The sequence below is a fragment of the Littorina saxatilis genome, linkage group LG2, assembly GCF_037325665.1.
Source record: "Littorina saxatilis isolate snail1 linkage group LG2, US_GU_Lsax_2.0, whole genome shotgun sequence".
Lineage (NCBI taxonomy): Eukaryota > Metazoa > Mollusca > Gastropoda > Littorinimorpha > Littorinidae > Littorina > Littorina saxatilis.
The window spans coordinates 52,112,933-52,128,866 of NC_090246.1; the positions used below are offsets into that span (position 1 = coordinate 52,112,933).

Here is a 15,934-nt window from a genome sequence, read left to right on the forward strand (position 1 = left end):
GTCACTTCAGGAAACGACAGCGCAACAAGGTGCCTTTCGCCAATGAAACATCAGATGAGAGGGCGAGCATAGCCACTCGCATGTCCACTCGAGGTTATGACGACTTTGGGGGAGGTTATGGCACCAAGACCCCACCCTTCAATGCAGGGCCTAGAATGATGCTGCCAGCACAGGCTCAGGAATTGTATGAAAACCCAACATACACTGTCAGCGGTAAGTGAATTTACTTTAAAAGATTGTAAGCAGATAGAAAGAGAGAGGGGGAAGGTCAGGTGGTCAGGCAGACAGAAAGAGAAGAGTGTGGACCTTAGCATTTACAGAATTGATCTTTTACCACTACAAAGTATCCCATTTTCATCAAAAGTTTGCACTTCTGTCATATTATTTATTCACATTTGTGACCCTCCACCACGGAATGAGTCGCATGTCACCTTTTCATGATTTTCATATTTTTACATTTTCTTAAAGAGTTTTTTTATTCTCTATCCAGTGGTGAAAACTATCCTTAGCGGATTATGACTTTATTCAGTTATTCTGCAGAAAAACAGAAATGCTGGAGAAAAACTGTTTGTTTCTGCAGCATTTATTCATAATGTCATCTTTCGCGAGAGCAACGTTTTTTTCTGCAGTAAAACACTTTTACTGCAGTAAAATTGAAATCAAGAATGCTGCAGTAAAACGGTGCTGTTGTTTTACTGCAGAAAACCTGTTTACACTTTTTCTGCAGCATTTTGTACTGGCTCATTATAATGTTGGAGCACACAAGCCCCCCTCTGTCGAGAGATGGACTCATCCAGAATTACCAATAGTTGTGCGTGACACGAATGTATTTTGTCTGTCCACTGACCTCTCCAGTGCATAGAGGTCCGTGGTCTGTCTGACTTCCTTTGCACCACTCTCCTTCTCTCTCTCTCTTTCTTACAGACACACACACACATACACACACCCACACACGCATGCATGCACGCACACACATACACACACCCACACACGCATGCATGCACGCACACACACACAGGCTGACACACACACACACACACACACACACACACACACACAGTAACTCACACAGATCTCATACATACAAAACACACACTCATACGCACATAGACAGACATAACGGACACACACACCTTTACAAACAAACACACATGTATACACACTCATACACACAAAAACATACACACAAACTCATGCATACACACACACACTCTCTCCCTCTCTCTTTCTTACACACACACGCACGCACGCACGCACACACGACACACACACACACGAGTACAGACTCATGCACACGCGCACACACACACACACACACACACACACACACACACACACACAGTAACACTAACACATGTGCACAAAATGAACACACACACCATGCGAGAGAGAAAGACTACAAGGAGGCATGACGTCATGATGCATTAATTGACGTCAAAGACTTTCGACCGTGACGTAATCTTCTTACGCGAGCTCGGAACAAACTATTATACTATCCCAGGGGGCGACGAATACAAACGCTACTTTACAAGGTCGTTCGTTTTTCTCCAGAAAAACTGTCACAGACTATTCTGAAGAAAAAGTTAATCGCAATAATGCTGCAGAAAACCAAGTAAACATTATGCTTCAGAAAAACTGTTTTACTGCAGTAAAAAACGTTGCTTCGGCGAAAGATGACATTATGCAGAAATGCTGCAGAAAAGACAGTTTTTCTCCAGCATTTCGGTTTTTCTCCAGAATAACTGAATAATGTCATAATCCGCCAAGAGCCAGTACAAAATGCTACAGAAAAAATGTAAACAGGTTTTCTGCAGTAAAACAACAGCACCGTTTTACTGCAGCATTCTTGATTTCAATTTTACTGCAGTAAAATGTTTTGCTGCAGAAAAAAACGCTGCTTCGGCAAAAGATGACATTATGCAGAAATGCTGCAGAAAAGAACGGTTTTTCTCCAGCATTTGTCTTTTCTGCAGAATAACTGAATAAAGTCATAATCCGCTAAGGATAGAAAACCATTTTAGAAAAGAGTGAACACTTTTCGAGTTATAAGCCTGTGACTATGGTGACCCTCACACTGTTACTAGACACCCCCCGGACTTATTTTAAGCCTAGCGCAGAACCGCGTGAGGTGACATGCGACTCATTTCATGGTGGAGGGTCACATTTGTGATTTTTTTCAGAGAGATGCATGTCTTTTTATGTGTGTGTTTTTCCCTCCTATAAAGAAAAATTATTGAATTTTTCTGAAATATCAGTCATCTAATTTTCTGTGTGCTTCTTTGTGTATTTCAGATGGAGATCCAGCTGTGTACAAAGTTTAGCATTCCAATGCTCAAGTGCCTTCACAGAAATCATTTTTTTCATAATCACTTTACATGTTGCATACAAACTTACCACACTAGTAGATCTGAGTTGTTTTCGTGAATGCGTGGTTTTGTAGCATTCCGTGTACAATTGATGCTTTGATGTACATTTCTTACGCACATTTTCCTTGCCTGCTGTGTCCCAAGTCTCCAGACTGCCATAAGTGCTCATTTAGCTGCCATATGAAATGGGATGCAATAACAAACTAAGGAGAAATGGTATTGTTGTTATAAATGCACATTTTCAGCTGTGCAGTCGTTTTTTTTCACTCTGGTATTAAGTGATTTGGAGGCAACAGATTTGTGAAACAAAATGTGACAAACCACTAATTCAGGGCTCAAAATTTGGAAGCTTCGTCACATCAGGTGTATGAAAAAAATTTTTCTTCTTTAAATTGAGTGGGCAAAGAAAAGGACAGTTCACCTTGACTGAGATTATATTGTGGAATACACAGGCCTTTTTATTGAATATTTGTTTCCATGTTTGTTTGCTTTGTACATATATACCAGTTCTTTTTTTTTCTGTGCAGAAATTCCTGTTGCAAAACATGAAACCAAAAACTTAAATTTGCAGAATGTCTTTTTCTAGATAGTTTATGAAACTGTTAAGATCACAGTGTACATTTTTTTCTGTGCTGAAATTCCTGTTGCAAAACATGAAACTAAACTTAGATTTGAAGAATGGCTTTTTGTAGATAGTTTATGGAACTGTTAAGATCACAGTGGGATTTGCTGCCGGATGATTACCTTGATGGCAGCATAAGGTGTCAGCATTGCATGCACGATGACAATTATACTTGTTTGGTTTGCTTTGAAGGACACTTTTGTCTATTTATGTTGATTTGCTATTTGATGCGAAAGAGAAAGAATTGCAACTGTTCAACACAACTTGAACTCAAACTTCAAATGTTAGGAAAGGATCAGCTAAAACATTAACAGAGTGTTGTAACTAGCAGTAGGCAACACAAATGTATAAACAAAAACTTAAATAGAAAATCTGATTGCGTTTTCATGTTGTATTCTTTATGTATACATATATAATCAGACATGGACAATGTTAACTGAGTGTTCATTACGTATTTGACCTGCACAAGTCTCAGAATTGCTTTTGTTGGTTGTTCAAATATCAAATTACATAAATAGCAAACATATTTAAATTCTGTTCTTTAAAGTGCGAATGGCTTGACATTTTTTATTTAGTGGACAATAGTTATGAATGTAGCTGCATACTTGTACGGCATTGTTTGAATGGATGGTAGCAGAGACTATAGAGTATACAGAGACGCTTCATCCTTCTTTGCGCTGCGGTGTGAAAGTGAGACCGGCCAGCCAGCGCGCGGGAAAGAGCCACTCCCTGCCGCACAAGGAAGTTCGCGTATAGCGGCTGCTGTCAGCTGTGTTTATATCACGTTTATATTAACATACTGTCTGTTCTGTCCGGCTGACAGTGCTGCAAAAAGTAACTGAACGAAAAAATATGTTTGTTTGTGAACATCCTTTTTAAATGACCATAAAAACACCGCAGAAAATGGTGTAGATTAAAATTAAATCAAATTTACTTAGGCAATACCCGCTGCATCGCTGTAGTTATGCAAACATGATTCAAGTCAGTGTCTTTTCACGAACTAACCGTCGTTATTTTTGTGTGTTTTAGTCAAATACAAATACATACTGTATACATGGTCACTTAAGCCTGAGAAAATATGTCAGGAATAAATCGTTAACGAAATAGTTCCCGGTCAAATCGGTAACTAAGGCATTTATAGTCAACTTGGCGTCGTCCCAGCACCTCTAAAGTGAAATGGGTAGTCAATTGCACGGTGCTAAGAAATTATCATGTAAGGAAAACTGTAAAATACAGCAACTTAAACAACATTATTGTGACCTAGCTGACTTTAATTAAAGAATCTTGATCGATCGATGATTGTCTTATTTCTTATCGGTTGCTTCTTTCTTGTTCAGAAAGCTCTCTCTCTCTCTCTCTCTCTCTCTCTCTCTCTCTCTCTCTCTCTCTCTCTCTCTCTCTCTCTTTTCTTCCTAGTCATAGTTATAGTAAAATAGTTTAGTCCCTCTTTAGGGCGAGGGCCAGATGCAAAAAAGCATATCTATGCTTATTCTTGTCACCCTCGAAAAATAAAGATTTGTCATTGTCATTGTCATTGTCTCTCTCTCTCTCTCTCTCTCTCTCTCTCTCTCTCTCTCTCTCTCTCTCTCTCTCTCCCTCTTTCTTTCTCTCTCTCACTCTCTCTCTCTCTCTCTCCCTCTCAGTCTCTCTCTCTCTCTCTCTTTGAGTCAGTTACACACACACACACACACACACACACACACACACACGCACGCACGCACACACGCACGCACGCACGCACACATACACACACACACACACACACATACACACACACACACACACACACACACACATGAATTGAGATGAATTAACGAGGTACGGACCGACTGGATGACACTATGAACAGCATCGTCACAAGTATTCTAGTTTGAGAAGTTTTCGACTTTTGCGCTTGGACGAAGAATAGAATCAATTGTTCAGTTGTCCTTCAAAACAAAATTAAGCCTGATGTTAATTAAACAACTGCGCAATCACATTGTTGAGCTTGTGTACAGTGTGTGTTTTCTCTGTTCTGGTAGACTGATACACGCAGTTCGACGCTACACTTTTTACTGATTTTCCGACATTTAACGAGAGAAAAAAAACAATCCTCACTTGCTCTCTTCCTCAGGAAATTTGAACATCCTGAAGCCTTTGGCATGTGAGTTTGAGCAATTGATGGCCAAAGACCATGCCCCAATGTGTTTTCTTTTTGGTGCGGCCATGGTTGTGCTGCACGATATCGCTACTGCTGTGGAAAGGGAAAGTAGGTTTTTACATGTTTCCGCGTGGTGGCGCCACAGGGCTTCCTGTTTCAATTTTCAGCGCCGAATGAAGCGTCTCTGTGTACTCTACAGTCTCTGATGGTAGCATGTGTAGATTTTTTTTAATTATAACCGAAATATATGCATTGCCTGAGATATTGTTTGTATCATAAGAAATGTTTTCATATATATTTTCTATGCAAATTTTTTGAATGAAATAAAAATTATAAAATGCATCTTTTCTGTCTTTTAAAAACAAAACATTTTGGGCTCACGTAAGTGTAGCCTATGCGATGCTAACTTTTGTCTGTCTGTGCGTGCGTGCGTGTGTGCGTATGTATGTATGTATGTCTGTGGTAGAAACTTTAACATTTGACTGAACACCGAAATACTAATTTTACCTGGTTATTATTCAAGCAACAGCTTCAAAGTATTGAAGCAATGATCAACATTTTGTCGGCACATATGTAGTTAAAGTGTGTATCCAAAGAAAACGGGTGGTGGGGGGTTTTGGGGGGGTAAAAACAGCTGACTGGTTTGTGTCTTGTGTGGTATGTAGACCAGGTCAGGGGTCAAGGTTAGGTCAGATCGCGTGAAGGATTGTGGTATAGATACAGTTATCACCGAGCTGCAGTTCGCCGATTCGGAGAAGACGATTTCACATTGTTCGGTTTCGTAGCTCCAGAAAAATAGATAAAGAAGATACCAAAGAAGATTTCCTGCAGGTTAATCTGCACAGCGTGTTTCCAGTGTCTGCGCGAGGAAGCGCTGTTGAAAGCGCAGTGTTGATCTGGCCATCTGGCAGTCGTGTCCCCGTAAGTAGGCTACAGACAGACAGATCTAGATCTAGTGTCTCGCACTCTTGCACCGTGTCACCTATGCTTACTGTGTGTGTGTGTATGTGTGACGGAGTGATTGAGTTTGTGTTACTGTTTGTCGATTTCTTACGTGAGCTTTGAAGGCTTCGCCTCTTGCTTGAATATTAATTTAATATATATATATTTAGCTTGGCGAAGTCTCAGATTTCTTCACCACTGGTTTCTAAAATATATGTGTGTGTGTGTGCAGGTGCATGCATGTGTGTGTGTGTGTGTGTGTGTTCGCTCAGGGGGATAAGAATATTTCTCAATGTATGTGTAAAATAAACGTCTGCTTGAAAAAATGATGCTTAAAACAGCGCAATCACAATATTTCAAAGATTTATCACACTTATGAAAAAGTATAATGTGAAGCCTGTGCTACAAATATTGCACATTCGAGGATAAAAATAATCCACACTTAATGATTCACAATCCCAGTCCCCAATGTTTAGGTATCAGTAACGAGAATCAATAAAAAGAAGAGTGAGTAGAAGCAACTGAACTGTTAATTTCGCGAAGGAGTTTTTTTTAATTAAGATTTAAAGCAGATTTAGGACTGATATGGCCTTATATAATCTAGTTTCAAACAGACAGCAACACACTAAAAGGTCTGATTTATTGAGACATTTAAGTGCTGTTTTTTTCTCATTTTGAATCGTCTGTATTTGAACACGCGTTGCCAATTTAAACAAGAAATTCCTCCGAGGTAGGAAAAACACCCCCGTCCTTACCATTCTTACTGCCACCAACTGAGAAGGTTATTTCCCTTTGACTATTAATATGTCCCTCTATAAGTCCTTGTAGAATCTTAATCCACCAATAACTCCCTAACCGTGTGTTTGACTGGTCCCAATTTTTGTAAGGACCGTCTCAGGAATGTATAGAACCTGTTCACCAAGTTTGGTGACGATCGGTCCGTTCATTCTTGAGATCTATATGCGAACACAAACAAACAAACAAACACATCGACCGAATCCTATACACACCCCTATACCGGGGGTGTAAAAATACGAGATATAATAAACAGGCCAGACTGGCTGCCGCCTCCTGAACACAGAGGGTGGAAAAGTGAAGTAGCCGCGGAGATATTGGTAGAGCAAACACTGCAGCCTTTCTCCACGCCAACATCGAAAAAAATACAAACAAGCTAAATATTTCCACGGGCTTTAATGGATAGAAACTCAGTAAACAAAACAAAAAGGTGAAGCACCACATTTGTTGAGGGCATTAAAATCAAGAACGCATTCAAACGCCTAGATTGAAAAAGCAAACAGGCGAACACAAACCACAAAGACTCGAACCAGACACCGCGACGAGTTTGAGAGCACATTTAGTGAGCTGAACAATTAGACGCAAAACAGTCAATGATAAAGTACATAACTCAGTTAAAACACACACCCGGTCCCGCCAACGGAGTCAGGGGCGGATCAATTGCTTTGTAAGGGCCGGGGGGGGGGGGGGGGGGGGCACTTTGAATCGAAAGTGAATGTGATGGGCGCGAAGTGCCCGAATGTTTTAGGGGGGTCCGGGGGCATGCCCCCCCGGAAATTTTTTTGCCCAAAGAAGCAAAATGGTGCCATCTGGTGCCATTTGAACTTAGAAAAGGTCATAGAATCAGCATAGAAAAATCTCTTTTTTTTCTTCTTTTTTTTTCGGGGGGGGGGGGGGCACGTGCCCCCTGTGTCCCCCCCCCCCCCCCCCTCGTCCGCCCCTGGGAGTACTTGAAAGTTAAAATGAACAAGAAATTCCTCCGAGGTAGGAAAAACACCCCCGTTGGTCAGAGGGAAATAACCATTCTCACTGCCACCAACTGAGAAGGTTATTTCCCTTTGACCATTAATATGTCCCTCTATAAGTCCTTGTAGAATCTTAATCCACCAATAACTCCCTAACCGTGTGTTTGACTGGTCCCAATTTTTGTAAGGACCGTCTCAGGAATGTATAGAACCTGTTCACCAAGTTTGGTGACGATCGGTCCGTTCATTCTTGAGATCTATATGCGAACACAAACACACAAACACATCGAGCGAATCCTATACACACCCCAAAACCGGGGGTGTAAAAATGTAAATCATAAGTAGAGCATTCATAAACGGGAAACAACTCCACACGGTTTGGTAACATAAATTGCGTCTCTTGAATTTTGCTTCCCGTCTGCTCTGAACTGTGAACAGAACTGAAGTGAATGCAAATCGACCTGAACCATGACTGACCTCTATCTAAACTGAGCAAACAAATTATTGCACCCATTTTCGTACCCCAAATAAAACATTCATTCCCGTGTCATGTTATTCAAACTGTATATGCCATTAAAGGCCCTTCACTTGGCTACCTGGCTCACTTTTCGGATCAACGATTTCTGTTATAAGCATCACGTGACCCCCGCTGACGTAAGGGTAGCCCCAAAATCGACGTGACAATAACGTCAGGTACCAATTGAAAAATCGACAACAATTCAGAATAGGCGCAGCTTGGCTTTACATACGAAAAAAAAAAAATCTCTATCCAAAGCAGGTTGTTCGGTTTTGCTATCTTGCGTATCTCTTGTGTTATGTCATTTCTAACAAAAGAGATACGCAAGATAGCAAAACAAAACAACCTGTTCTGAATAGATAATTGATTTGGCTTTTTCCTCGTTTAAAACGGTGTCAAATTAAGCCTATTATGATTTTTTGTCGATTTTTTAATTGGTATCTTACGTTTTTGTCAGGTCAATTTTGGGGGTACACTTACTTCGGCGGCGGTCACTACCAGAAATCGTTGATCCGAAAAGTGTGCCAGATAACCCAATGAAGGGCCTTTAATGGCATATACAGTTTGAATGAAATGTCACGGGAGTGAACGTTTTAGTTGGGGTACGAAAATGGGTGTAATATTTTTTTGGCTAAGTTTATATGTGCATGATCTCCCTGTTCTTCATTACCTTCGCCCGACGTCGTTATCGACTACACACGGAAGACATCGTGGGGCCGTGCGGACCCATGCTTCTCAAAGAAGGAAAAAATATGCATACCCTTCCGTAGACCCATGCTTTCCAAAGAAGCAAAAACGTGCATCCCCTTCCGTAGACGCCGTGCTTAAATTTCCGCGAGAAGTAATTAAATTAGATTATTATGTATTAATTTCGCTCCACGCGGCTTGCTTATTAACTCCAAAATTAAACAGATCGTAGAAAACGATGTTTAGAGCCAATACCTGAAGGTTTGTGACTTCTCTCCCTAGTTTTTATGTAAGTTCCTTCAGTTTGAGAAACATGGGTCCGCACGGCCCCACGATGTCTTCCGTGTGTAGTCTAAATTTGACCTTTGTTTTTTTTAATTATTTCTCGCTGAAAAATTATGATCTTTTAGGACATACGAGCTTTTTAGGTGCCTGAGGCATTCTTAAAAGCTCATTGAAAAATTCCAACTATACCGAGCAACAAAAGAAACGCGAAAAAATTCGTCATTGTTTGATTGACAAAATCTCCAACAATTATAGAGTTAGAATTATTGAACCACGAAAGTTTGATGAAGGCATGTTTGACTTTGCTTTTGTGTGATTATTTTGATGCTGCGACTGTTTTAACACACGGGACAAGCAGGTTTAACGTTAAACACATAATGCGCGCTCGCAGCACGTGCAAGTGGAGCAGGAGAAATCTGATGTGTGAGATGTGTTCACTAATGCATTAGCAACCAAAAGAGACCATGGCACGCTTGCTGCCAGTCTCACCTTTGAAACAGCCAGGATGCCAAGATTGACACCACCAAAATGCCAGGTCGATTTAAAGCTGGGGATGATCCAGAAGGGTGAGAAGCGCTGGCATGTGCTTTAAACGTGCATATATGTCAACAGTCTAATCACCTTCAGCAATGTTCTGTTGACATTGGAAGCACTGCAGTTATGCAACGCGGTGGATTTTTCGCATTACCTCAATAAGACAAGATCGCAATTTCCTGCCACAACGTCTTCGAGATCGATTCAATACAGCCACTGACACTACCAGGAACATCATTGGAAGCCACCAGTGGCCAGAGAGCGCGATGAAGACTGACTGAGGCTGAGCGAGACCTCCAAAACTTCGTTAACGTTAAACCTGCTCGCCCCGTGTGTTGAAACTGTCGCAGCATCAAAATGATCACACAACAGCTAGGTCAAACATGCCTTCATCAAACTTTTGTGGTTTGATAATTCTAACTCTATAATTGTTCGAGATTTGGTCAATCAAACATTGCAGAATTTTTTCGCGTTTCTTTTTTTGCTCGGTATAGTTTAAGAGATATTTGCAATTAAACACCCTTCTGGGTTCACACGGACCCACGACCACCGGCGAAGGTTAAGAAGGAAATAGAAACAGGAAAGGTAGTCTCTAAAAGCAGGCACACGCACCTCTGAACATGAACCCGAGGTGAGGGAATATTTCTGTTCTTCAATTTGATAGAATCAAACTGGTGCAACGACTCGCGTCAGAAACGAGGCCGAACACATGAAATACTGTGTACTCGTTCAAAGCACATGTAGTTAGAGTTTTTTCAAACATAATCAGTTTTTTGTAAAGAATGGATAAACACTAAATAAACATAAAAACAAAGTAATGTAGTTGTGAACACACAATGTCAGAAAATTAACGTGTTTGCATCTCTCAAGTCAATGGTGTATTATTATCATGCCGGGGCATGTATGTCTCTGATCACACTCAACGTGTGTAATAACCTCTCTCAGTCTCTCTCTCTCTCTCTCTCAACCCTTTCTTCAGTCAGACCAGATCCTAGATAGTGAGCTGAACGGCTGTTTTCCTTGGAAGGACTGTGCTTAAAGTAATACACAATGTACGTTTCATTCTAATTGAAGTAGGGGAAGGGCTCCTAATATGGACCACGTTTTGTATTTTGCTGATAACTAGCTTGTTTTCTTGCGAAGAAGTTTCATTTTGCGTTTGGTAGTTCTTCTCTCTTAGGTTAACCGTTAGGCCTAATTAGAGTGAAATAGCTTTGATAGATAGTCAGCAAAAATAAAATACAGAAAAAACCCACAAAGGGTCCATATTAGGAGCCTGGGCGCCTAATATGGACCACTGAAGCGGCCTTCTCGAATCACTGTAAAAAGCCTCCTATACTTCAAAATAACATGATACAACTTAGTGTGCAAGTCAGACTAATCAAAATATCTTTTAGATTTATCTGTTTCGGGTTGATGAGAGCATTATTTGAAGCACACCAGGAAACTAAAGAAGCTTATCAAAAACAGAGTGAAAATAAGTGAAATTATCAATTTCCACGAAAAGATAACTATTTGTGATTTTTTTTAAATCTCGAAGGCTAGTTATAGGTTATTTCCAGCAAGCTTCTGAATGTATGAATGAAAATAGCCTTTAGCTTTTTATATTTAGTCAAGTTTTTATTTTCTTCGATTTGTTGAAGGTGGTCCATATTATGGGACTCACACATACTTTGAGATTTTGCTATTATTTTTTGTTTGCAAATACGATCTTAGGTGTCATATGTTGCAATTTTTGTGTGATAAAAGCTTTGGCTGTGGACAGAAACGAGTATGTTTTAGGCGGCAAATTTAGAGTGAACCCTGCCAAAAGTGGAAAAAAGAGAAAAAGTCTAACGGGTTTGGGGTTTGTGTTTCTGCAACTGTTTTGACATGTGAAAGTTATCCAGAGAGGGTGAATACAGCCAATGAAATTGTTATGAGCGCTCCAGCGCCGTTAGTTTGTCAGAACAGGAGGTGGTCCATATTAGGAGCCGGTCCGGCATATTAGGAGCCCTTCCCCTAAAGTTCACAATAACATTCACACTGAGGATAACCACACCGGTTCATCTGTCGTATTCAGTGTCATCTAATACAAGTGAGGGAGGGGGGGGGGGGGGGGTGGGTGGACAGGGGAGGCACATCAAAACCAAATAAATCAGACATACAATACGCCAGCACATACACTGTGAAGTGTCAGTTTAACAGCTTCCAATATCAACACACACACACACACACATACACACATACACACACACACCGACACCGACACACACACACACACACACACACACACACACACACACAAACACACACACACACACACACACAAAATGAAAGACTTTCGTGTTCAGTCCAGTGCCCGACGTCACTCAGTGAAATTTAGGTCCAGCCTTTCTATATTCCCAGCTCATGCGCGTAGCGTGGCGAGGCCACGTTCTTATGACCTCATGACTTCCGACGTCATCGTCCATTGGATAGTCTTCGGGCGGGAGCGCGAGATGTTGCTTGAGGTCTGGCCTGCCATGCCTGACGTAAGGCGCGACACCATTACTGGAACTAGTAAGTTCTGATCCACCCTGGGCCTCGGTGGATGCGTCAGAGCTTCTCCTTTTTCTGCCCACAAAAGAGGACTTGTGAGAAAAAGAAATCCGTAAAGCCCCAGTGTCTAATGGGTGTTATAATTTTGCACAGTGATAATCTACGGCGCTGAAGATTTTTTAATTAAAAACACCCCACTTAAGGGGACTAAGTTAAGTGCTCGGAAGCGCACGCACACACATATGCACATACACACGAGCAAGCACTGCGCTATTTTTCTCAACCACTTTCACCTTCCTCCTGGGGTCCTGATTTGGCCTATTATGGTCCGCAGGACCCGAAAAGCAATAGCTAACTAACTAACCTTCCTCCTCCCTTTTCGCTCTTTCTGCGTTGAAACGAATTGTAAATTTTAAGCTGTCATTAATTACACTAAATGTCTTGTCCCAACTCTTTCATCATTGAAGAAAGCAAATGAAGATAAAATTGCCTGCTCACCTTTTGGAATAAATGACGACAACAACGACAATGCAGTACGCCATAATGACGAAGACAGCGATGGCTGCTCCTGCTAATACTGTCTGGTTCACACCGGGGGGGAGGCCATCTATAAACGAGAAGAGGTTATTAACACGAGAATTACAACAATGTCAGGCGTGTGCTTGTTTTCATATTTTTTTGTTTTGTTTTCAACGAAGCGGTGTGACAAGTCTGCTCGGAAGACCCTCGTTGTTCAACCCTTGTCGGAACTAAGACAATCACCGATCAATACGCAATAGCTCTGGGCGGACAGTTGCTGATTTTCGTGGCACTGAAGTGTCAGTTAGAGTTTCTGCTGAATGTCTTTCAGAACGATATGTAACAATTTCTGCCTGTTAAAAATAAAGCAACAGAGAGATGGCGTTGCCATTTATGCAGTATATGAAGTTAGGGAGTGAAAGCATCACTGATGGTCTGACAATGATTGTTTTACATCGTTTGTACTGTTTCCCCCACTAACCGAAGCCATGTTGTAATCGTGAATGTGTGTTGTTTATCATTTTTAGAACGTGTTCATAAGCAGTCTGCTTTTTATCGTTCTATATGTTATTACATTTAGTCAAGTTTTGACTAAATGTTTTAACATAGAGGGGGAATCGAAACGAGGGTCGTGGTGTATGTGTGTGTGTGCATGTGTGTCTGTCTGTGCGTGTGTGTGTGTAGGGCGATTCAGACTAAACTACTGGACCGATCTTTATGAAATTTGACATGAGAGTTCCTGGGTATGATATCCCCGGACGTTTTTTTTTCATTTTTTCAATAAATACCTTTGATGACGTCACATCCGGCTGTTTGTAAAAAGTTGAGGCGGCACTGTCACACCCTCATTTTTATATAAAATTGATTGAAATTTTGGCAAAGCAATCTTCGACGAAGGCCGGACTTTGGTATTGCATTTTAGCTTGGTGGCTTAAATAATAGTTAATGTGTTTGGTCATTAAAAATCGGAAACTTGCAATTAAAATTATTTTTTTTATTAATCAATCCAAAAACAATTTCATCTTACTCTGCGTCATTTTCTGATTCCAAAAACATATACATATGTTATATTTGGATTACAAACAAGCTCTGAAAATGTAAAAATATAAAAATTATGATTAAAATTAATTTTCCGAAATCGATTTAAAAACAATTTCATCTTATGCCTTGTCGGTTCCTGATTCCAAAAACATATAGATATGATATGTTTGGATTAAAAACACGCTCAGAAAGTTAAAACGAAGAGAGGTACAGAAAAGCGTGCTATGCAGCACAGCGCGACCACTACCGCACTATTCTGCATGGCTTGTCGATTTCACTGCCTTTGCCACGAGCGGTGGACTGACGAAACTACGAGTATAATAATGTGGTCTTGGTGAATAAAGCAGTGCGTTCAGTTTCATTCTGTGAGTTCGACAGCTTGACTAAATGTTATTATTTCGCCTTACGCGACTTGCTTTTTGAGTCACTTGAGAAAAAGTGACTCTATGTAATCGGTCAGTGTTAGTCTGTCCGGCCGGCCGGCCGTCCGGCCGTCCGTCCGGCCGGCCGTCCGTAGACACCACCTTAACGTTGGACTTTTCTCGGAAACTATCAAAGCGATCGGGCTCATATTTTGTTTAGTCGTGACCTCCAATGACCTCTACACTTTAACGATGGTTTCGTTGACCTTTGACCTTTTTCAAGGTCACAGGTCAGCGTCAAAGGAAAAATTAGACATTTTATATCTTTTCTCGGAAACTATCAAAGCGATCGGGCTCATATTTTGTTTAGTCGTGACCTCCAATGACCTCTACACTTTAACGATGGTTTCGTTGACCTTTGACCTTTTTCAAGGTCACAGGTCAGCGTCAAAGGAAAAATTAGACATTTTATATCTTTGACAAAGTTCATCGGATGTGATTGAAACTTTGTAGGATTATTCTTTACATCAAAGTATTTACATCTGTAGCCTTTTACGAACGTTATCAGAAAAACAAGGGAGATAACTAGCCTTTTCTGTTCGGCAACACACAACTTAACGTTGGGCTTTTCTCGGAAACTATAAAAGTGACCGGGCTCAAATTTTATGTGAACGTGACTCATTGTGTTGTGAATAGCAATTTCTTCCTGTCCATCTGATGCCTCATATAATATTCAGAACTGCGAAAGTGACTCGATCGAGCGTTTGCTCTTCTTGTTGTTAAACGCGATTGTGCATATCAAACTGAATAAAAGACACTTAAACCCTGAAGCTTACTCCATCCACCCCCATCCCCATTCACACGCACCCTCATTCTCTATTTCTTCCACAAGCGATTTATACTCTCTTCTCCTTTTCAAAACTGGTCATCTCATAATATTAACACTATACGCACCTTGATTTGAGGAATCTCCCCCAGCGGGAGATGATGGGGCCGAGGTTGAGCTATTTGTCGCTGCCTGGCTCGACGTTGTTGATGCTGTTTCTGTTGTTGTTGCTGCTGCTGTTGCGGAAGACAAGTCAACATCAATTTACGGGTGAAATAGAGTGTTATGTTACCAGTAAATTTAAGCCCTCATGAGACCAATATACTGACATGAAGCAAAGGCTTAGATAACATGCAACGATTAGCCAAAGGGCATGTGCTGACATTTTTAGGCTGCTCGAAAAATCGGAGAACCTGGCAGGATATTTTAATCCAGGATAATCTCGTCGAGTGCAAATCAAGTATACGTGTTAGCATCTTTGAGAGATGACATTCTGTTCCCTGGTGCCTTTATAACGTGGCAACACACACGCATACACACACACACGTGCGCATGCGTAGCGGCTCGCACGCACGCACGTACGTGCACACACACACACGCACGCACGCGCATACACACACACACACACACACACACACGCACATACACTATGATACGTGTCCTATACATGTTTGTGTATTAATCCAAGAAGCGTTAAAAAGCCTACGGTCGGCCGGGTGTAAGAGAGGGGTTGCTACTACCAAGTTCGACGTCGCGACGGACTGCACTACAACACTAGCAGCTGCTGTACATGGGGGTCCCCACAAAAAGTAC

At 41.1% G+C, this 15,934-nt stretch overlaps 2 protein-coding genes across 15 annotated transcripts in view; one reads left to right on the plus strand and one right to left on the minus strand.

The window, feature by feature from the left end:
• Positions 1-5,078, plus strand: part of LOC138959186 (uncharacterized) — a 238,685-nt gene extending 233,607 nt beyond the window's left edge. For all 5 annotated transcript variants that reach the window (XM_070330571.1, XM_070330570.1, XM_070330574.1 and 2 more), the window contains 2 exons: positions 11-213; positions 2,293-5,078. In XM_070330571.1, the coding sequence (XP_070186672.1) occupies positions 11-213; positions 2,293-2,321 (232 nt within the window). In that variant the 3' untranslated portion in view covers positions 2,322-5,078. The remainder of the gene's footprint in view (positions 1-10; positions 214-2,292) is intronic.
• Positions 5,079-11,947: 6,869 nt separating this feature from the next.
• Positions 11,948-15,934, minus strand: part of LOC138959183 (mucin-2-like) — an 88,365-nt gene continuing 84,378 nt past the window's right edge. For 8 of the 10 annotated variants that reach the window (XM_070330562.1, XM_070330567.1, XM_070330565.1 and 5 more), the window contains 3 exons: positions 15,250-15,357; positions 12,872-12,980; positions 11,948-12,448 (listed from right to left, as the gene is read on the minus strand). In XM_070330562.1, coding sequence (XP_070186663.1) covers positions 12,205-12,448; positions 12,872-12,980; positions 15,250-15,357 — 461 coding nt within the window. In that variant the 3' untranslated portion in view covers positions 11,948-12,204. Of the gene's footprint in view, positions 12,449-12,871; positions 12,981-15,249; positions 15,358-15,934 lie in introns of those variants that run through there. The other 2 variants (XM_070330561.1, XR_011453649.1) reach the window with 2 other exon arrangements.